This window comes from Anabrus simplex, chromosome 2 (assembly GCF_040414725.1).
Source record: "Anabrus simplex isolate iqAnaSimp1 chromosome 2, ASM4041472v1, whole genome shotgun sequence".
Taxonomy (NCBI): domain Eukaryota; kingdom Metazoa; phylum Arthropoda; class Insecta; order Orthoptera; family Tettigoniidae; genus Anabrus; species Anabrus simplex.
The window spans coordinates 867,843,845-867,867,288 of NC_090266.1; the positions used below are offsets into that span (position 1 = coordinate 867,843,845).

At 42.6% G+C, this 23,444-nt stretch overlaps 1 protein-coding gene across 7 annotated transcripts in view; it reads left to right on the forward strand.

Moving 5' to 3' along the window:
* Positions 1-23,444, forward strand: part of Pfrx (6-phosphofructo-2-kinase) — a 656,010-nt gene that overhangs the window by 461,778 nt on the left and 170,788 nt on the right. The window contains exon 1 of one of the 7 annotated variants that reach the window (XM_068226308.1): positions 1,213-1,384. The exons of the other annotated variants lie outside the window; for them this stretch is intronic. Within the exon in view, the coding sequence (XP_068082409.1) occupies positions 1,321-1,384 (64 nt within the window). The 5' untranslated portion in view covers positions 1,213-1,320. Of the gene's footprint in view, positions 1-1,212; positions 1,385-23,444 lie in introns of those variants that run through there. 7 annotated transcript variants of the gene reach the window in all.

Genomic DNA, 23,444 nt, shown 5'->3' on the forward strand with positions numbered 1-23,444 from the left:
AATGGCCGAGTTCGGGGTTGTAATATCCTAAGACCGACAGTAATATATCCCAATCCTTCAATCCAATGGTAACACCGGGAATGGTACCCGGGCAAACTGGACGAAAAATAAAAGCATACACACGTTCTTCTTTCTTTTTGCCACTTTTCCCACACCTAGTGGGATCGTGGTTACGAATTGCGGCGGACGTGTGGACTTGGGCCTGTTTTTCGGCCGGATGTCGTTCCTGATGCCAAACCTGTGGGAGGAATGTATACACTATTGCGTGTTTATGTGATGGTTGATAGTCGGTGTTTTAATGGTTTATGAAGAGGATTGTATGAGGACAAATACAACAACCTTGTCCCCGAGTCATAGGAATTAACCATACTTGGTTTTAATACATACACACATACAAGTGCACATGTTACCTCATTGAAAATGCAGAGTGTCGCCATTAATAAGCATGTGGAAATATTTTGCTAATAGCTCTAATAGTGGTCCTGATATGTTTATGATTAGAAGCTGGGCCGAGTGGTTTAAACGGTTGAGGCGATGGCGTTTTGACCCCAACTTGGCAGGTTCGATCCTGGCTCAGTCCGGTGGTATTTGAAGGTGCTCAAATACATCAGCCTCGTGTCGGTAGATTTACTGTTTGTTGTTACAATTTGTTTTACGTCGCACGACAGAAATAGGTCTTATGGCGATGATGGGATAGGATAGGCCTAGGAGTGGTGAGGAAGCCTCTGTGGCCTTACTTAAGGTACAGCCCCAGCATTTGCCGGGTGTGCAAATGGGAAGCTACGGAAAACGATTTTCAGGGCTGCCGATCTCCCGGACGCAAGCTACAGTTGCACGCCCCTAACAGCACGGCCAACTCGCCCGGTGGTAGATTTAATGGCACGTGAAAGAACTCCTGCGGAACTAAATTCCGGCCCCTCGGCGTCTCCGGAAATCGTAAAAATAATGGGACGTAAAGCCAATAACATTATTATCGTGTTTAGAAGAAAAATAAGCAATACATTCTTTAATTTCGGTCGAAAATTGTCCATGAGCTGGTAGCAGAAGTCAGCTGGCAGGTGGTGTCTTGGCAAACTCGGTTGATCATCTCGTCTTGGCAGAGCAAGGCCTATGAGACAGGAGGAGTAGTGGTACTAGGGGGGGGGGGGGGATAACGTCAGCACGTTGCCTTGCAGGCGGCTGCTACACGAGCAGTGCTAGTGGACTGCCCTTACCAACAGCCACGCTTTCCTATGCGCGCTTCATTTGCGGTGGAGATCTACGGGGGCTGAGTGTATCACCCTATATGCGTGTTACGTGTGTTCTGTTTCTGCGTAAAATATGGAATACCTGACTCTCACTCGGAGAAACTCTCAGTTTCAACGCAAGGTTTCGATTCGAATAGGTAAGAACATTCTTACTCATAATTAAAAACAGTCATATTTACGTTTTGATTAAAAGTTGCTTGTACCTGGCGTGAAGTAGCCCGTAGTGGGACAATAATTAAACTGCGCGCTTTGGTGAAGGAAAGCATTCCTAATGTCGCACACTTGTTGTTTTATAAAATCGGATTACAGCCAGTGATTTTATCACAGGTGGGGTCTCTGTAATAAGTCAGTACTTCTGTTCCCACCTGAGTCAGTGGTAATCTCGTTGTCGCGTGAGCACGATTAAGTGACTTAAATGTTTTGTTTGTTGCAACTCACTGGTATGTGGCACCAGATGTAAACATAGTTGAGGAAGAGAATGCTGTCGAAACTAACGTATGTGCTTGTCCTTGCGGTTTCAATTATACACGCCCTGTTTGAAAGATACTGCCATATTCAGCTTCTTTTGCCTCATGCATCCATACGTACAGTAGACGAACGTATTACATATATCCCCCATCACAGCAGTGCACAGACGTACCTTGGGGGTATCGAAATTCCAAGTGGGCTTTGGTAGTTTTTGTGAACGTGACTTTTCTACATCTATCCACCTATCTAGGTGTTATTTCTGGTCCAGGAAAATCTTCCCCAGCCCTTTTTAATTCCAGCGCAGCAATTGGCTTCTCACCAAGACGACCTCGGTTCGAATTCCGGTCAATGCATGTGGGATTTTTGAAATGAAAACTTACGTCCCTGTGGTTCGCGTTCCACGTAAATCTATATATCCCATGGCTACGCCCACTATATCAGCGGTCACGTAAAACTACAAGCTTGTTTAAAACAAAACACATTTACACGCTTAATTCAGTTCATTTGAACGTCCGAGGAACCAGGCAGGATTCACACATGCAGTAAATACATAGAGCTAATGATCATATTGCTATTTTTTCCAAACTTCTTTTTATTTGAGTTTGTTGCGGTTAACGTTTGTGATCAAGTAGTTCGTAGATTGTAAGTACCCTTTATTTACTCTATATGAATGTTCGGTACCAATTACTTACCTGCTTCTGTAATCTTGGTCGGGGATCGGGATCATTATGCGTTTTGCTGATGCCTTCGGCTCCTTCATAAGAGGTAAACAGAGAGGATTGCAGTGCAGTCGTCACTCGTGTCCGCTTAGCCCGCTGTCACACAGGGCATCGAACGATCAAGAGCGACCAACTGGCATCGAGTACTAACGACTAAATTCATTTACCTTGTCACACTGCTCATCGATCGAGAGGGATCGACTGCACGGAAACAGCTGATACTCCCGCCCAGTACCGTACAGGCTACAGATGTATTCATATTCACGAGAGAAAAAGAATGTGTTGTGAAAGCGATAATTCGGGTGGAAATATGATTCTAACCTATGAATATATTAGGAGAAAGGAAAGAACCAGACGATCGCAGTGGACAAGGTAAAGAGCCATGGAGAATTCCACCAAAGTGTGCCTTCGTTGCGGAATGACGAAGAAAAATTCAGGAACTAGTACCGAATGCCCATCAATAATTACGGTATAAGGAATTAGAGGAAAAAATGAAGTCAATAATAAACATCAGGCAAACAAATTACAGGAAAAGTATAAGTTCTGAGGAAAGGCTGACACTATCGTTAAATTCAATATTCACAACGATTTTTTTAGGTTTAAAGTCAAAAGTGATGTTCACCTTCGAAACAACTACTGTATGTCCGTGGCAAAATATATCAAATAAAAGATTAGTGGCATTCTGCAGGATTCTAATAAAGTATTGATAAAAAGGACTGAAAACTGTTATGTACATCAATTTGAATTCATAATTTGAAGGTGCTACCATCAACAGTGGAAATATATTTATTTAGGCCTACAGGTTTCTGGACATCGGTGACTCATACAGATTTAGGATTGCTCACAATACATCAGTGGATTTGTTCCTATTATATATGATGCCATTCATAGAGCACTACAGCCAGAATTCTTGACAGGGTGAAAATTCCAACAAAAGCCTCACAAAAGTGGCTCATTGTATTTCAAATATTAAGACTAATACCATTTATGCTTATTTGTTTTAACGATGCTGGATCCTGGGGCATAATTACTGTCTTTTCAAATGATATTTTGAGGTGTTTATTAGATGGAGGTTAACAGCTTTTTTTTTTTTTCATACCACTTGGTGAGATCCCACCTACCAAAATAATAGACATATCAAGAAATGCTCCCAGTCAAAATTTACATTACCTAATGTAGAAATAGTGTGTCAAGTTTCATTACAATCCTGTAAATAATTTTGAAAGAAAGAAAAATGCACATATGCTCTGAATATTGTGAAAATGATAAAAGCAATGGAGTTCCTTACACTGTTTCTCTCCCTCATGATCCTCTGCAAATCTCTTGTCGCCTCTCCTCTTCTTTGTTATTGTGCCATGTTCAGAATAGTATCATATTGCTTTCATGACAAGCATGTTGCTGAATTTCTGTAGGTCTACTGTGTTTTGTGCAAAGAATCCAGGTCCATATCCAAACTTTGCAAGAATGACAATCCTGTCTTAATTTATATCATTGAAGACTACAGCAGCTTTGAAAGCAGCTAATTTTACCAAATGGCTGTGAAGAAAGGTTGTCTATGGACATCTCTTCCAAAGTAAATTCTCTTTAGGATTCTGTGTATTCACATATGTGTACATTTCTTGAGGAGTTCAGGTGAGGCTAGTGCTCTGTACACTAGCTTAATAACTATAGGAAAAGCTTCTGGAATATTGTTCTAATAAGTACGTTGGCAGTGTAATAGACTGATACTTGTCAAAACTACATGTAAATTACACACAAGGTCTTGTTTATTACCCTCATCACTAAGCATAAAGGACTGTCTCCCCAAACTTTGCACTGGCAAGCTGATCTAATTGCTCAATTGGCAATAATAAGCCAATTAATATAAATCCTGCACTTCCATCCAAGTTACTGGTAAACTCCTTGGTACAGAGTAACAACTTTTTCCACAAAGGTCTGGTAGGACTCTCTTTCTTACCTCAATGTTGATTTTGCCTTTCTGTGTATTGTTCATATGTAACTTCTTTACTGATATGAACATGACCAAGCCTATCTATCCATCCTGAAATACTTTCCTTATGAATCAGTTCAAGGAAAATGAAAACTTTGCCTTCAATTTCACCAAAAATGAGAACCAACCACTGCAAAAAATAATAGGTGCTAATAACAAGCACCTTGCCTTCTATTTTTAGAAGTGAAGAGTATGCCTTTCTAACAACTAAATAGACTACTATTGCCATCTACAGTAAAATGTTATTTAGGCCTCAGGTGGTAAATGATTTCATTTTGCTATATCTTACATTGCCTGTCAAAACTGTTTGTAAATACCAATTATATAAATGAATGTTTGACAGAGTAGGGTGTATGGGCCTTGTAAGATCTTGGATTGACTTACAGGGTAATTAATCTACTCAACCTTTTATTACAAGCATGTAACTGTCATATGAATATATTTTTTATAAATAATGTACATATTCTGCCATCATATCCCCTTAATATCACATCACACAAAATACAGTTTTTTATGTTGTAGATTAAAATCTACAAAACTTTGGTGGAAACATCTGTCAAAATAGTTACAAATGAATTTTTCATCTTTGTTTTTCATTGTTTATATGGATCTACAGCACAAGAAATAAAATAATCAGTCTACCTTGATGCCCTCTGTAGGCCTATATGTTATTAATAAATTATAAGTACAGTAACAGACATGAAAGTAGTGATCGCTGGTGCAGACAGGTACAATGGCAGGAGAGTACTTGGAATGAGGAGATAAAGGCTACCTAAGTTACAAAGTTATAAGGTGGCAGGGAGGGATTCTGTCAGGTATAACTGTAGTAAGAATTTTGTCCTATGCAAACAACTTGGTCTATTGAAACTGTGCAATCTAATATTAATGGATCTACAGCACAAGAAATAAAATAAGCAGTCTACCTTGATGCCCTCTGTAGGCCTATATGTTATTAATAAATTATAAGTACGGTAACAGACATGAAAGTAGTGATTGCTGGTGCAGACAGGTACTATGGCAGGAGAGTACTTGGAATGAGGAGATAAAATAGAACTGAATGTCAGGTTGAGAATACAAAACTGGAACAGGTAGATAATTTCAAATAGGTATTTAGGATGTGTATTCTCGCAGGATGGCAGTATAGCAAGCAACATTGAACACAGATGCATTAAACCCAATGCAATGAGCTTGCAGTTGTGATCAACAGTATTCTGTAAGAAGGCAGTCAGCTCCTGGACAAAACTACTAATGTCTTTACACTGGTCTGGTTTCAGACCACCTGTGCTGTACAAACCTAGTGCAATGAGTTTGCAGTTGCGATCAACAGTATACCGTAAGAAGGAAGTCTCAATACGCTGGTCTGGTTTCAGACCACCTGTGCTGTACAAACCTAGTGCAATGAGTTTCCAGTTGTGATCAACAGTATACCGTAAGAAGGAAGTCAGCTCTTGGACAGAACTATCAATACGCTGGTCTGGTTTCAGACCACCTGTGCTTTACAACTGCTTACTACATACACACAGAAAGGACCTACTACATGTATTTCAAAAACTCCTTTCCTTGTAAACCATACCTGTTCTACCACATAAAATATACAAATTAAGATGTTGTAATAATGCTAATAATTAATAAAAATTGGAGTTAAGGTTCTTTCCCATCAGGTCCTAATACACATAACTCACTGAGTATTCCAATAAATATTGATAGATAAGTATAACAAAAAATGATTTAATTTAAAAAGTAGAACATTTCTCAAGAACATAAATTTTATTAGATTCTTTCTTGGTCTAACACTGTATACAACAGTTTCTGAATTTTAACTTTGAAAACCCTTCAACCTAGTTCACTCATTCTTTCCATGTCATCATGAAGACACTAAAAATAACATTGATTATATTTTCTTTTCAGTTTTCAGTATCTTTTCTAAATATTCACTTAACACATCACTGTCACATTTCTGATTCTTTTATTTTTAACTGCTGGCAAAGCTGTTTGTAGAAGCAGAAACCACTGGACTGGAAGTTGAAGTCCCTTCAGTAATTTCTGAACTGTAGGAGTTAAACCCCTCCAACACAAATTATTTCTGCTTCCTCCTCCTATATTTCAGCTTGGTGAAAAGGCTCTCATACACCAGGTGCCACTTCCATAGATGTGTTTGTTATAGAACTGAAAAAAATAAACAACATATTAATGCAATTCTTCTAAATTGGAGCTACATTTTAGTCTGGACACAAGCCTTCTGTTTAAGAAATTGTTACTTTCAATAATTATTTTAGTAAGATGATTGCTAGGTTAGATTATATTATATTACTTTCAGTTATATCTGATAAATTAATGAACAGATGGGTGGAACTTATGGCCTACAGACTGAATCTTCCCCTCACTCTTTCACAACTAGAACACTGGTCTGTAATGTAGGCCTACTTTTAAAAATAAATATTACAGAACTGTACCTTCTTCCAGAAAGTTGAGGGCATTGAAGTAGACCCATTTTATGTTTTCTGTACAGCAGAACCTGGGAGGAGAGGGAGGATGTTATCTCTCCAAGTTCGATATCCAGCCCTCAGAATTTGCCATGTTCTGGCAACTTTTTCCTGAAACAATGAATCAGAATATTGTGACAAAGAAAATATACATGTAGTAGGCCTACTTATGGCATAGGCCTACACTTATTTGTCATTAAAGCAAACAATGGTATTCATTTCATTAGGTACGAGATGGAGGTTAGGAAAGCACTGCTTATGTTTTCCAAACATTTCTTCAATTAAGTTACAAGAATGATAATTACTACTTCTCCTAGTGTAACTCATTTTACCACTCTATTCCGTATAATATACTTTATCAATAAATAATCTAAGATAACACTATTCATAAGATAATCGTAATAAATCTAATAATTACTTACCAGTTTTTGTCCCAATTCTCCACACTATAGAATGCCATACAAAATTCACGGTCTCCCTATTACTATATCCAGGGAGTCTAGGATTATACACCACTTTGTTTTCATACACTAAGCAAATTAATGTTTCGATTTCATCAACAGATGACTATGTTGCGTCCGCCATTATCGAACGACTGCGACTGAAAAACGGACACGTTTGTTTTTACAAACCAGTCGATCTTCATCGCTCGTAGTTGATCGCTGACGATCGATGCTGTGTGACTGGTGCCACTGCCCTCTGTAGGTTTGTTTTCTTAGTCGGTCGATCGCAGTCGTTCGATCGAGCCTGTGTGACAGCCCCCTTAGAATCTGGCAGTCTGCCCTGGGACTTCCTTTAAGCCAGCTGACCAGTGGTCTTTCGCCGTGAAAGTGTCACGTACTGCCGCGGACAACAATAGGGAGATACTAGTTTTGTTGTCTCTATAGCTTACACCAACCCCTTTCAAAGAAAAGGAACGTATTGATGACATACGTAGCGGACTCCAATTCAGGTTAATATGAGCAAATGACGTGGTGTGCGGTCTGCGGGAAGATTACATAAACGAGCGAGGTGGCTGTCTGGTACAAGTCGTGAAACTGTAAGATAACATTCTGAGGATTGTGGATTCGAATCCCACCGCAGACAGCTCGGAAGATGGTTTTCCATTTTCACGCAAGGCCATTGTCTGGGCTAGACGTTAAATAAACCCAGTCCTAGCCGGCCCCTTTCCCACCGTTGCGTGTTAGTGAGATGATAAACAGATAGCAAAAAAAAAAAAAAAAAAAAAAAAAAAAAAAAAAAAAAAAAGCAAAACGTTCGGTGTAATCGTCTAGTGTTTTATAAGACTGAGAAACCGTATTTCTATGACCGTCGATAAACTAGGGTTGATAGTACCAAAATTGTACGAGGCATTTTCGTACTGACAGCTGCGACCTCGGTCTCGTCGTGGAAGCAGTATACTATATCAAAATAGGATTCACTGAAAGAAAATTACTTTATGTGTAGGTATCGTGTACTTTGATTACTTTCTCCTAATATTATAAGTTGAAGTAATAACAGTGGTTTAATATTCTGAATTTTTGACCCATTGACGTTTCTTTTGATGAAATCATTCTGATTATTGGAAAGAACATTCTAACATTCAGTTGTTTAATTTTTTAAAGTGAATGTGCTTGCTTTTTTAAATGCCATCTGTGGCGGACAATCATTGGGCAACCATGCCGTTGCGACTGCTATCCGACGTGACTTATTATCACGTCAGCTGTGATTCTGATTCTGTAAGAAAGCTGGTATTACCTCTCACCTTAGTGGTACAGGCATTGATATGGAAACACTGTACAGTACATAAAGCCCGGTGGTGTTGCCATTGTTATCTGAAGAGAGGAGTAGGAGCTTGCTGTAGGGCTCCTAGTACGTTGTCACTTGTAATGGGCGATCTTCGAAAGAGGTGGATTTTCATTGAAGTCATATAGAAAACTGCGGAACCACTTCAGATCTTCCGTCTGTAAAACAGAACTTCCTAGTTTTCTTAAGACCACTTTACACTCTTCCAAATCTGTTTTAGTACCTGTGAAAAATGTACTTTACCCTAGATCTTTTCATCGGGAAAATTTATTTCGTAGACTGCTACTAACTTTCAATTGATTCCCCCTTTGAATTTGGACGTGTTAGATAGTAACTTTCAGCTTGCATTTTACATAGTTTTGCACGGCTATTGGTATGCTTTATTAACCTGCTTAGTATAAGTCCTGACTACTACTACTACTACTACTACTACTACTACTACTACTACTACTACTACTACTCCTCCTCCTAGTTTTTCGTCCCACTAACTGCTTTTACTGTTTCTGGAGACGCAAGGACAGTTTAGCACGTTTCTCTACAGTTGTAGAATTCTTATGCAATTTCTGAAGTGTATATACATTGTTCACATGAGTATGTCATGTAATTGATGTTATCATACAAAATAACTATTATTTCATTAATCACATTAAAAACCAGTGACCCATAGAGCCCATTACGAGCGTTGAGTATACTATGTCGACGGCTGGAGTTTCCATTGTTGTTTGCAGATTACTTTTTCCTGCTTGTCATTTCTCTTTAAATTCCACGGTATTCAAGGAGACGTCTATTGTGGAATTATCGTACCCCAGTGTTTCTCTGTTTGTTATAATACATCATTACTTTGACAAACGTATTAAATTATTGAATTTGTCAGTGATCATTTAACGTACATATGGAGAGAATGTTGGAATGATATTTGGTTTGTTTAGCAGACAATGGTGCTCTCAATTCCATGATAAATATATATTTTTAGATATATTTTAAGGCAATAAACTAATAGTTGCAGTATATTTACATTATTTTTCAGACGAAATAGCGTGATTTGGCGGGTAATTTTTCTGAATGGTTGAAGTTGTAATGAAAATCCACAGCCTGTTTCCAGTCATTTGACCGGGTCAGGGAGGATAGGATTTGTGCCGGCTGCCGAGGCCTGTCTCACTCCTCTGGGGCAATGATTAATGGATGGCAGATGAAATGATATTGGAGAATGTTGCTGGAATAAAATATGGCAGGGAGAACCGGAGTATCCGGAGAAAAACCTGTCCCGCCTCCGCTTTGTCCAGCAAAAATCTCACATGAAGTTACCGGGATTTGAACCACGGAACCCAGCGGTGGGAGGCCGGTGCGCCGCCACCTGAGCCACGGAGACTCTTGTTGAAGTCGTAATGTGATACTAATATTATCATGTGATATGGTAATCAAGCATATTTACTACGGTCACATTTCTTCACTCTCGCTTACCGATAGTGCCAAACTATTTAAAATTTCAACAAGGAACGAGGGCAAATGCGGGCCAGCCTAAAACCACAACAGAAATAACCAGGATCGCACCAAGAGTCTTCAAAATTCTCAATTTCTTGCAATTAGCCGGGTTAGCCATAACGTTTATTTAACATTAGCAACAATCATATGCTGTGTAAACGCTCACGAGGAACCTGTCCACTTCGAGGTTGGAAAAGCACAATTGTGTTGATATTGAAATCTCCACGCGTATGAGCAATATTCTCTGACCTTGCCCAGAGGAAAATTACGGGAAATTTGCGTTGAAATGTGAAAAAAAAAAAAAAAAAATACTTCTGAGTAGAAAGATGTTATATGCGAGATATAAGTTGTATTTCATAAAGGGGTCTTCAGAGGCACAAAATTATGGGCACATACTTTCAGCATACATCATAAACAGCAAATGAAGAACAGGTCACTACACTGATTATAACAGTTCATTCTATGTAAATCAGAAGCGAATCCTTTAGGTGTGATTATAAACCATTCGGGACGATTATATTTGTGCAGCATGGTGCTCCAGTGTGGCTGCACGTATGATCATTCTAAAGGAGTTCGGTTTTGACTTAGATCACGCATGTCAAACGTCCGCCCGTGCTAGAAATATCTGTGCACACGAGCGAAACTCTCTGCCCACCTTACGATTTGTACTTCCCCACGTTGCTGACTCAGGGCTGTGCATGCCTTCCGACGACAGGCTTCTGTTATACCTGTTCTCTTCTACTAGTGGTTGAAACGTGTCGAGTGGAAGCATAGGGGGTAAACTGAACACCTCTTCCAAATACGAGGAATGGTTATTCCTTTTCTTTAAGACCCCCTGTGGGTGGCGGACGCAGACGAAGAATACACCCACGATACCCCCTGCCTGTCGTAAGAGGTGACTTGAAGGAGCGACCAAGGGATGATCAACTTAGAACCATGAAACTACTTGTGATCAGTACCACCACGCGGGCAACACCGTGGGTCGCCTTTACTTGCGCGTAGTACCACTATGTTAGGTACCAAATAGGTTTGTGATCAGTAGCAACAGAGTGCGTTGCCGGCTTCTACAGTACCTGTGATTAGTACCACTTTAGGAGCGACACCATGATTCTGGCTTGGCTATGATTAGTACCCACTATATGAGGAACTCCACGGGATAGTACGGGTCCCTGTGGTTAGTACACGTATGTGATGAACACCATAGGCTTGCGTTGTCTGTAAATGGCGCCGCAATGTGAGAAACACCATAGGTCTGTATTCCATGTGCGAATTTCATTACCTATGAGTAGTACCATACTGTGGGGAATGCCACGGGCTTACGCTAATTTTGATTAGTACCACAACATGATAAATGCCACAGTTCTACTGTCCTAGCGATAAGTACCATTATGATAGGCCGATGACTTGGATTTTGGACCCCTTCAGACTAAAAGAATCATCGAGTCAGTATTATGCTATAGACGCAGTCCCTTGGTCAGTTATACTATTGTTTCACGTCAGTTTCTGTGAATGTGGGATATTGTGGGTCGGATCCACTGATTGTTTTAAATTCATGTCCGTCCATTCATTCTTCGTCCTCACGTTTTGAATTCTGGCCAGTGGAGGATTTTGGACTTTGAATTTGTCATTCCATTTCGTCTCATTTCGTACCATTAGGGGCCGATGACCTAGATGTTATGCTCCTTTAAACAACCACCATCATCAACCTTTTCTTAATCCGTGATCATGAAGTACGGCGCTTGCAATAAATAAATAAATAAATAATCATATGTAAGAAATTTAATATACGAAGGCACTCTCGTGACTATAAGGGCATCACAGGAGAGCGTTACTAGCAGAGTTATCTAGTGGTGTTCAATCTGCATGTCAAAAATTTAGTATTTGGAGTTATTACGAGTTAAACGATGCGGTATACTGCAAATAGCTTACATATAATATATCTGATTTCATGATTTCTTAGGGCGAGAATCCTGGAGACAACATCCTGAGGGCTGGACATAAACTTGCCCGTAGAATTTTCAGTGACCGCAGTGTAAATTTTGTCTCCTCCTGAAAGTAATAAATAAAAATCAGTAAGTCTGTTACGAAACACAGTAGCTGTAAGAATCGATGCGTGTCGTCTCAAAACTCACGAGTCTCAAAACTCACTAGTCCCAAAACTCACGAATTCCAGGAAGAGGATTAGTAAGAACAGGTTTCTCTATCTGGGCCAGTCTCAAAACTCACGAGCAGGGTCAGTTCTTCCTTGAATGGATAAATGTCCACCCTATTAGTGATGGGATAATGGAATACATTTAATAATCGAATAACTTCCATCCGATTATTTAAATAATCGAATGAATAATCAGTTTAAATAATCGAATGAGTTTCAAATATCATTCAGTTATTCCGCGCAGAATAATCGGATGCGTCATGAATAATACTTTTCGGTTTAAGTGTGTCGGGTAGGTGATCTATTGAAATTAGCGAATAGATGAACTCTTACGATAAATAGAAATACGCTTTTTTTCCAAGTGAATCTCCAAGTATTGAAACTAAATGAGTGAATTAACTGTCTTGATCTTAAATATTTCTAAATGAAATTCCTCATTCAAGTAATTGCCGCCTTCTGGCCGCATAATGGAACTAAGTCGCAGTACTATCAACTGACAGTTTCTTTTAACTTGCAGCGGGCAATACTGTATACCTACAGTACTTTAATATTGTGTCGTCCGGCTGCATGCATAAATGGTTAGCATGCTGGCCTTTGGTCCATGGGCTCAAGGGGGTTCCGAGTTCGGTTTCTGGTTGGGTCAGACATTTTAACTTTCACTAGTTAATTCCTATGGCTCGGGGACTGGGTGTTCGTGCCGCCTTCAGCATTAGACTTTATTTTAGGAAGGGCCTCATCCTCACAGACGTGCAGGTCGCCTGTACGGCGTCAACTCTAAACAACCGAACCAGACCTCCCGGTGAAAGGTAAAAAAAATCAGCTTTAAGACAACAGCAAAATATTTTAATAATAATAATAATAATAATAATAATAATAATACACATCGGTTTCTTTAATTCACCACGGGATGGCAGAATAACTTCCACAGTATACCCCGCCTGTCGTAGGAGAAGCGTGAGTCACCGCGCACCTCATCCCTCCTGCGGTCATCGCAAGCACCTGCTGTCCAGAGTCGTGAATTTTGAGACTCATTAGAATGTTTACTTTAACAACCAGTTTGTAGTCGTGAGTTTTGATACTATTTGTAACTAATTTTAGCCCGTGAGTTTTGAAACTCGTGAGTTTTGAGACATAACCAATCGATGAGCTTGCAAAAGAGAAAGTGCAGATATTGTGGACGTTGTGCACCTGGTTATTTTTGTTCGTGGAGTAGGCAGTCCACTACAAGTATCCGAAAAGAGTTCGTAGACTTCATCCTTTTGAAGACGGTTACAACCGCACTAGACCTATTTACCGGGCTGAGTAGCTAGGAGGGTAGAGCGCTTGCTTTCTGAGCCCAACTTGGCAGGTTCCAACCTGGCTGAGTCTGGTGGTATTAGAAGGTGTTCAAATACGTCAGCCTCGTGTAAGTAGACTTACTGGCACGTAATAGAACTCGTGTGGGACAAAATTTGGGCACCTCGGCGCCTCCGAAAACCGTAAAATTAGTTAGTGAGACGTAAGCACATTATTATTATTATTATTATTATTATTATTATTATTATTATTATTATTATTATTATTATTAGAAAACCTATTTAGTGTTCTTTTTCAGACTGACGAAAGAATGTATCTGTGTTGTGATAAACTTGTATCTATTGCAACAGACTGTGCTCCGGCTATGACGGGTGCATTCATTGGTCGACTTGAGTCAAAATTATAGTCGTTCTACACTCGTTCCTTTACGAATGTTCACGGTTTGATTCACCAGGAGGCCCTTTGTGCAAAATCGCTAAAAATGGGCCACGTGGACACCGTACGAAAACTGTGCGTTAGGGCTCACTGATTAACCCATCGTCAGTTTAAAGTTTTTAAATGGACTTGAGCGAGCTCAGCGATTTACCGTATCTTGCCGAATTACGGTGCCTAAGCAGGGGGATATTTAAATTGAAGCTAACCTTATGGCTGAACCAAATTACAAAGACAGATTTCTACTATTTTGTGTGCTTAGGAGCTATGAACTTTGATACTGAGCTGGAAAAGGAAGTTTATATTCTAGATGAGCTACAAGATCAGTTTTCATAACAGATTTAAAGACCTTGACGGTATTCGACGGAAACTGCAGCTGTTCATTGTACCATTTCAGATACAGCGAGAGGATGCATCACTCAGCTTACAGCTATAGCTCACAAATCCTCAGTGCGACGTAAGAGGAGTACCAGGAACAGGTGCTTCACGAGTTTTATCGACAATTAAACCTATCCTTTTTTCCGAAAACCCGAATGTTCACGGGAGAAATGATAACAATGTTCGGAAGCACTTACAGTACATGCGTGGGCAGTTGTATACGCAAATAAACCTGAACAAGACTAGGTTCAGATCCCAACTATCATGACTCTCGCCTACAATTACTTATGAGACTTGCCTGCACTGTGTCCAATTGAACAGTGAGCGACGAATTGCTAAAAAGTTGTACAGATTGTGACGTGAAATCATACAGCTACATAGGCTGTGGCATAAGGATTGACACAGTAATTTGTTAGTGTGTGTATTTGTGTACTTTTATAGCAGGACGGATGCTTAAAGAGATGCTCTTTTTATCGTAGCATATTTTCGTAAGTTTATAAAAACATGACTTTTTGCTACAGAAGCGATGTAGTAGCGGCATAGCATTCGTCGTTATTCTGCTCCATAATTGTCCATAGAAGAGTTGAGCATGTTTTTACTCCAAAACATTAATGCCTTTTATTTTGCACCATTCCACTGCTTACATAAACCACGGTACTCACGACGACAGGTATGCAGAACGAGTCTACAGTTCTAGGTACAGACGGGCACTCTTGACTGGTACAGTCAGCTCAGACTGCAGCTCTCCTTCGTTCACTGGCTGAGCTTACACTGAACTGCACTCCGCTTTTTTCGGGGGAGGGGGGGGTAGTCCGCTCCCCCCGCGTGGCAATCGACACTAATCTACATTGCCTCCGATATGCTATTAATTTCTAAGGAGAAAAATAGCAGGAAGAAGTGGGAAAGGTACTACAGGAGTACCTGCCTGTTTGCATGACAGACGCATTACCAGGCAAGGTTTGTGTTAGTAAGGTGGTGGTGTGGCGTGGTAGTAAGGGTCAGGAGAAAACCACATAGGCGGAAAAAGGAGCTTACATGTAATACCTGACAAATTTTCAGTGGCGAAGCTATTAGTTAATTAATGGGTAGGCAGTAAATCTTACCTTAAAGTTTCGTGTACAGTAGTTCCAAACCTCGAGTTGCCTTGGTTTGCAAAATGGTCAATCACTCGGTCCTTCAATACTTGATCACTCACCAATTTCTTCACAAGCATTTTCTCGATAGAAATGGTACGAAGACTGCCGAGTCTTCCGTTGTTCATAGAATTACGCAGGTATGTTTTTATCCTCTTCAGAGTGCTCATACTCCCTTCAGTGGTCACAGGAAATTTTAATATTAAAGGAATCAATTTTGATATTTCCACAACCGGGCGAGTTGGCCGTGCGGTTAGAAGCGCGCAGCTGTGAGCTCGCATCAGGGAGATAGTGGGTTCGAACCCCACTGTCGGCAGCCTTGAAGATGGTTTTCCGTGGTTTCCCACTTTCACACCAGGCAAATCTGCCCTAATTAAGGCCACGGACGCTTCCTTCCCATTCCTTGGCCTTTCCTGTACCATCGTCGTCATAAGACCTATCTGTGTCGGTGCGACGTAAAACAAAGAGCAATAATAATAATAAGACATTTCCACATACACTGGTTCGAGGTCATTGAGGACAATGTAATGTAAAAGTTTTAGGGGACAGCTGTTTTTCTATATCGAAATAAATCTTAATTAACTTTCTAGTCTTTTCTTATTAAAACAGCGGTAAATGTTCATAAGACTGTTCAGTTTAATAGCAGGGAAGCTCTCTTTGTAAACTATGAACTGAGTTGATCCAACAACTCAAACTGGATGCTTTCAAAATCGCCAAACCGTATTTCCATTTGCATAATTAAGGTGTCAAGGACTTCATATGTTAACATTTTGAGCGTTTGGAATGTCCTGTCGTCTACATTTATCTCGTTATTTATTTTCCGACATTTTACAACGGAAGATGATACTGTATATTCTGATCGCAGGACTTTGAGGATTCAGTGCTTTTTCTAATTTCAGTATTGCACAGAATTACATCAGGTGTGCTTTTATGTTGCAGTAGAGCAACGATATGTATCTGCAGAGACAGAGCAAATAAATGAATTGGGCCTTCTTGAGTATGTTAAGCAACCCTACAGCAGAATTTTACGACTCACTGTCCCAACCCTCATCATTCTTTGCAATGTCTTCAAAAACCTGTCTTAGATCATCATAGTGTGAAAATATTGTGTGGACTGCTCTCGAGTGAAAGCTCCAACTGGTAGCGCATGCCTGTGGAAGTCTGAATCCTTTGTATTCCAGAGGATGAGCTCTTTTTGAGGATCTACTAATATGAATGAAACGCTGTCAGATTATGAATGAAGAGCCTGCCTGATATTATTGTCTCGTTTTACACCACTAACAGTCCATGTCTGAATTCAAAAGAAAAGCACATACTTAACACTAGGGTACTTCATTGTCACCTTCGCGCGGGGAGTTACTACGCTCTCAAATAGTAAGGAGGCTTGCCTCTCTGGGCTCTAGACCTTGCGGGGAGAGGAGTGCGGGCGGTAAACGTACCCTTCCTCCACCACCCCGCGCCATTCACAAGCTGACGGAAGGGAAATAAAACAAAAAGTCCTGGGTGAGACAAGTTAGAGACTGCCTCCCTGTCAGAACAAGTAGTCTGCTGTCGCCATCTAGCGGGGCGATCAGCGAAGCACATCATCTGCTGTCATCATGTAGCACATATCAAAAAGAGATTATTGTTGATTTAACACAATAACAACGGCAGATACATTTGTTACGATAGTTATGTTTAATCGTATTTCTTAGGGTAGGCATTGCCTCAAATGACTCCGAGTAGTTTCGCCACTGCAAATTTTGATAGCACATGCAAGGATGTTGTTTCTGGATAGGTCAAGGTGATCGTGTTAGTAGAGAAACGGTATCATGCACCAGCCATGATCCATATTCTCGCCATTCCAGTTATCAAGGGATCAGTCCGTCTGGGCACTACCGTGCCCAGCGAGGGCCTTACTGGTTGTGGTGGAGCCATGCGTCGATAGGCACTAGGGCCCGTCGCACCGCTCTGCCTCCTTGGGGTCCCTCGTACCCAGTCTCCGATCTCGGAGAATTGAGGCCAAGGCGGGCGCTTCCTAGATGGGGATGGGACATGACGCCGGGCCTCCTTCTCTGCCCACGCCATGGCCCGGTAAACAGGGCAACTGGGATGTGAGGCCGGGTGGCCCCTCGCGCAGTTGGCGCACACCGGTGCCTCTTTAAGTGCTGCGCAGGCCGTTTAGTGGTGTTCACCCCCACAACGGTTGCACCTCACTAAGAGCCCACACCTATCCTGACGGTGGCCCCACCTCAGGCAGCGGATACACTGCAAGAGCTGCCGAAGGAGACGTCTCCGTCTCACCTGATTGCCGCTACTCGCTGAGGTCCTCTCCTGGTTGGCTCCTCGGTCGACTGCTATCCTGCGAGCAGTCCTTTGTTGCGGCTGGGCGGCCCTCTCCTGGTGGGCCGGCGTCGTCTTCTTCTACCTTGTCCGGGGGTGGCGTCTGCTTCCTGGCTGCGGCGGTCTCTTCTCGGCTAGGGAAGAGGCCTCGTCCTGGTAGCCCTCCTCCCAGCCTGGTGACCCTTGGGTAGCGGGTGGCCCCGCTGCAGCGTCGGCTTCTCCCTCCTGGTTGGCGGCGGTCGTTGCTGACACCTTGCTGCGTTCCCTGTCCTGTGGGGCGCACATCGATTGTAAACGCGGCACTAGCAGGCCGAGACTGTGTGGCAGCCTATGAACGCCCGAAGACGTCCGTCTCCGTGCCGCCGTCCGGGTCGTCTTCCTGGTCTGCAGCCGGGTGGTAGGCCTTCCCTGAGTGGCCCGGGCAGGTGGTGGACGTTCCTGGTTGGCGACATTTTTGGTCTTCGTGTACTTCATGAACTACAGCAATTTGACTTGGGTCGCGGCGCTCGGGAGTGCCGCCGTCGTCCTCGGCTCCGGGGGAGCCAAGAAGCGTGGGTCGGAGCCCACCTGCTGGTTCCTATGCCTCCTGGCAGTCTGCGTCTCGACGGTAGACGTCTCCCGTGACGTCTGGGTGACCGCCTCATGGCTGCCGGTGTCGACTGGGCAGCTTCTCTTTCCTGGTAGCCGGGTGACCTGAAAGTAAGCAGAAAAGCTCCTCTCATAGTGGCCGATCACGCCTGGGTCCTTGGGGCATATGATTATCGCCCAGTCTAGGATGTCCTCGATGGCGCCTGGCGAAAGGTCGTTCCCTTCAGCCCCCTCCAGCCTAGTGAGGTGTTCCATGATGATGTAGTCCTCTGTAGCTGTCGCGTCCCGGTCGGTAGTACACCATCAGTGCAGGGAAGGCCAGGCTCAGCGGGTTGGTCCCGGTGTCGACCCACTGAACAATCTCCGCCACTGTTTCCCTCTAGTCCTCTGGTAGGTCGACTCATAGCTCCGCCATTCTTGTCTCCTGAAATAAATGCCTGAAAGAGAGCTAGCACTGAAAAGTGCTTCCTGACAAAAGTCGTAGTGCGTACTTAAAAAATACTTGGAAGATGTACTATCAAGTACTGTTGCCTGACTAGTACTTGGAAAGTACAGATCTGGTTAGGAGAGTGAGTCAGCGGGAAGCACGTACGTCCTCTCGCTGTGACTGCCAATCTCGTCCTCAACTGCACTTCGCAGGTTACTCCTGCCTGATACACCTAGGTACACCTGGGCCAACGTTCAAGACACGTCGGTCACTCCAGCCCCGTATAAATCTCCAGATATGGAAAGCTCTCGGCCAGCGACCTAGTCGTTTCAGCACCCCTCGAGGCCTCAGCAACGTATTGGCCAGTGGCGGTACTTGGAGCGGCGTCTGACCAATCAGAACCGGCCTTGTCCCACGAGGGTCTGGCCCGGTGACGTCACATAGCTTACATGCGCTGGCCCACCCGGTCGGAGGTTGAAATAGCGGACGTAGATGCCACGGGCGCTGCAAAATAATAATAATAATAATAATAATAATAATGTCGCGTTGAAGGCTAGAGAGACTTTTCCTTAACATATTACAGGAACAAGAAAGCAAAATTAAACGCTGTCGGTTAACAGAAACGTGCGTTGTGGCATAGCGATTTTGTGTGTGGAAAGTGTTCATAATCAACATTTTTATTGCTGGTCATATTACAAGACCACCGTCCTCTAAAATGGCCTATTGTGTCCTGTTACAAAAGGATTACAAAGAAACGGAAGAATTTGACTGTCAGGGAGTTCAGATATTTATATTCGCTCTTCAGCTGTGTGCATGGCTCTTCTCTGAACAATGAAAGAGCGTAAGCCAGTATTGGGCGGTCTGAATATCTCTGACCTCTAGTTACTAGTAATCGTGAGTCTACACCCCTCCAAGCTTGTGTTGTTTGATAACGTCCTGGGCTAGCGTTCGTAACAGCTGTTTCTCACGCACGCACGCAGAACTGCCAGTCAGCTCGTCATCTTGGCATGCCTGATTTAAATGGTGAAAATGTGTGTTTTACAGTAGCATATGCTGGGATCAAGGCGTGGGCAACCACTAGTCTTAGGTTATCCCTTTTTCGATGGATGGTTTAATGAACGTCAAGCCTTCAGCGTTTTGAGCTGCAGCGAATAGCCAACGGAGAAGCCTGCTGTGTTGTCAAGGCTGCTTCACAAGTTACTGCCAAACCTCAACCCCCCTGATCAGAGGAGATGGTAGCCTAACGTTTAGCAAATGAAAGTCCGGCTTTGTGGCTAAATGGATAGAATGCTTGCCTGTAGTCCGACGACCGCGGTTCAGTTTCCAGAATCAACACCCTCATACTGTTAATTCCCCTGGCTTGGGGACTGGGCGTTTATTTCGTCTACGCCATTTATTTTATCCTCATTAGATCACCACCAAGCCTATGCATGTTGAATTTTTCAGCGGTCGTAGCCATCCTTCACTGGTTAATTAGCTTCCTCCGGAGATAAGTGGTGGTGTCCGACCCATGATCACGGGTTCGATTACAACCTAAAAACAGAACAATAAAGCTGAAGCATTTCATTTTAGCAGATCTAATAAAAAGAGAACTTTATTTCTCCTATAACGACAGCCCTGCAGTGTCTTCATGTAAGGATGTAGAAGTAAACGGGAGTGGTTCTAGGACATTTCGTACCACGGACATTTCGTACCACTTGACCGGCTGATTACCTGCGAACTTTCAGCTAATGACTTTAAAATATTTAGGAGAGTACATTCCGTACCACTTGAAAGAGTGGGGAGTATTGCGAAGTAAAAACGATATCCTAATGAATGTGTTCACCGAGCTCGATAGCTGCAGTCGCTTAAGTGCGGCCAGTATCCAGTATTCGGGAGATAGTAGGTTCGAACCCCACTGTCGGCAGCCCTGAAAATGGTTTTCCGTGGTTTCCCATTTTCACACCAGGCAAATGCTGGGGCTGTACCTTAATTAAGGCCACGGCCGTTTCCTTCCCACTCCTAGCCCCTTCCTGTCCCATCGTCGCCGTAAGACCTATCTGTGTCGGTGCGACGTAAAACAACTAGCAAAAATAAAAATAAAAAATGAATGTGGTCAATAGTATATAGGCTATCCATTGTCCACTACTGGCGCAGAAGCCTCCGCACGGTGTGACCACTACTGGTGTAAACCTTCCGTCGAGTACAACTGATCTGACTGGCACGCGTGTTAATTCTTATCTCGTATTCGTCATTCGCGGGGACCTAGCTACCTCCACCTTTCAGTAGTTTCTTGTTTCCGCGTGACCTTCAAGCCCATAACTGCCAGTTCATCAGAATATTGATAATGAAATAATGTAGTTGTTTATAAATATTCACAATAATAGTAATATTATCCATCCTTAAGCTCGTCAGGCACATTGCGCCCGAACCCGATGTATATTTCTATTCTATTAGTTTGTATCAGAATTTATACGGTACTTAAAAATCGACTTTCTTATGATAATATTTATTTAAACATAAGTGAAAAGTATAGTTTAAAGGGCAATTATGGATATAATATAGAAGTTTTCTGTAGTAAATGTTTTAAATTATTTTTGTTTCTGAATTCTAAAGTGAAATTCACACCCGCTGGGGAGGAAATGGAATTCCAATTTAACAACAAGTGGTACGGATTGTCCTGGCGTAAATATTTGGAGATTACGGGAAAACCGTTCACAGGTAGATAACGACGTAGGTGGTACGAAATGTCCTCAAAAATCAAGTGGTACGGAATGTCCGTGGTACGAAATGTCTGGACACGAACGGGAGTGAAGTAGCAGCACTGTTATCTATATAAGTCAGAAGTGTGAGGTGAGGAAGTATGTACGATGAGTAACGCATGGTTGATAGCAGTGGTGATCTGACGGACCGAAGCCTAGCACATCTATTCACCGGTGCCCGCTCCTATCCTATATACATCAGCAAGCCACGTGTGGGAGTCGAGGGGAGAGGGGCGAGAGTCTGGGCTACAATATCAGTTGTCCGATGCTTTGCTCTCAGAAATACGTGCGACGTTTTTCTCACTGCTTTCAAGTTTTGTAAATGGAACAATGTGTCAGATGCTTACATTATAATATCCTTTAGACTTCCATCATTCCCAATTGAGGTTTGGGCTTCACTGATAGCCTTGGTAGCCCTCAGTGTACGCCACTGGTGTTTTAGTCTAGGGACTCGGTCTTTATTCGCTGCTCATGGTGCAAGTTTAGAGTCTTTAATCACTTTTTGACCTCAGGCGGTGACCTTTTTTTAAAATATAACTCATATCTCCTATAGATATTATTCCTAGTCAGAGGCGGGCGTTTTCCGCACTATCCTAAAATTAATATTCTGTCGTTCTTCTGTGGACAAGGTTTTCCATTGTCAGCTAAGACATGTCCTCTGGCATTATCGAAGGTATCAACAACACTGTGCTTTCGAGATCACATCTTGGGATAGGTTACACGACAGTTACACTGGAGGCAAATGAAGTCCCAACACCAAGAAGACATTGGTTTCGAGGAATACAATTTAGGCTAAGGAATTGTCTAGGTAACATATATATTTGACTAAAAGTTTCCAGGTTACAGGTTCAAGTATGCGCGAAGACATGTGACACGGTGGTACATTAATAATCGCTGTAGTTGCAACGAGTTTGAATGCAATCCTGCATGAACTGTGTTGTACAGTTGCAGTGCGCCATTGTGTGAGAGGGAGTTCGACGCCTGTTGCACTTGGTCAGTCAGATCAGCAGCGGTTAATGCTGGTACCGGATGACCTGGATTTGTTGTCCCATAATGTCCCATACGTGCTGAATGGGCGAAAGGTCTGGTGATCTCGATACTGTGTAAAGCATGTTAGGTGACAGCAGTGGTATGACGACGAGCGTCATCCTGTTGGAAATCACTTCGTTGAATCCTGCGAATGAATGGCAGCACAACTGGTTCAATCACCGGTCTGGTCTGAAGTACAAATCCCCCATCAAGGAAACCGCTCCTCGGACCATAACTCCAGGTATAGGTCTAGTGTGTCGGGTTCCAAGCGCCAACCTGGCCTCCTCCTTAACAACTACGGCCAATACTGGCACCAAGACAAAAACTGCTCTCATCTTAGAACACAACATATCTCCCCTCCGCCCTTCAATGACCTCTAGTTTGACACCACTGAAGTCGCAGATGAGAGTGATTGGGAATTAGTAGCGTGAATGCTGCAGGGCGTCTGGCTCGGAGCTGTACATTAATCGATTTCTTACAGTTCGCTGCATCACTCTGGTGCCAGCTGAAGCTCCGATGGCTGCTGCATATGTAGTCTGATCCACCACAGCCATGCGGCGAATACAGCGGTCTTCCCTCCCCGTAGTGGCCCGTGTGCGGCCGGACCTCGGTCTTTTCAACACAGTGCCTTTCCGTGGCCGCTGTTGCCAATACCGTTGCACTCTGGATACACCCCTGTCAAGACATTTTAATAAGTATTGCAGTATTGCGTAAAAAACGTCCACCTTCTCGTAGCGCTATTACACGGTCTTGTTCAAACTAAATAAGCAAG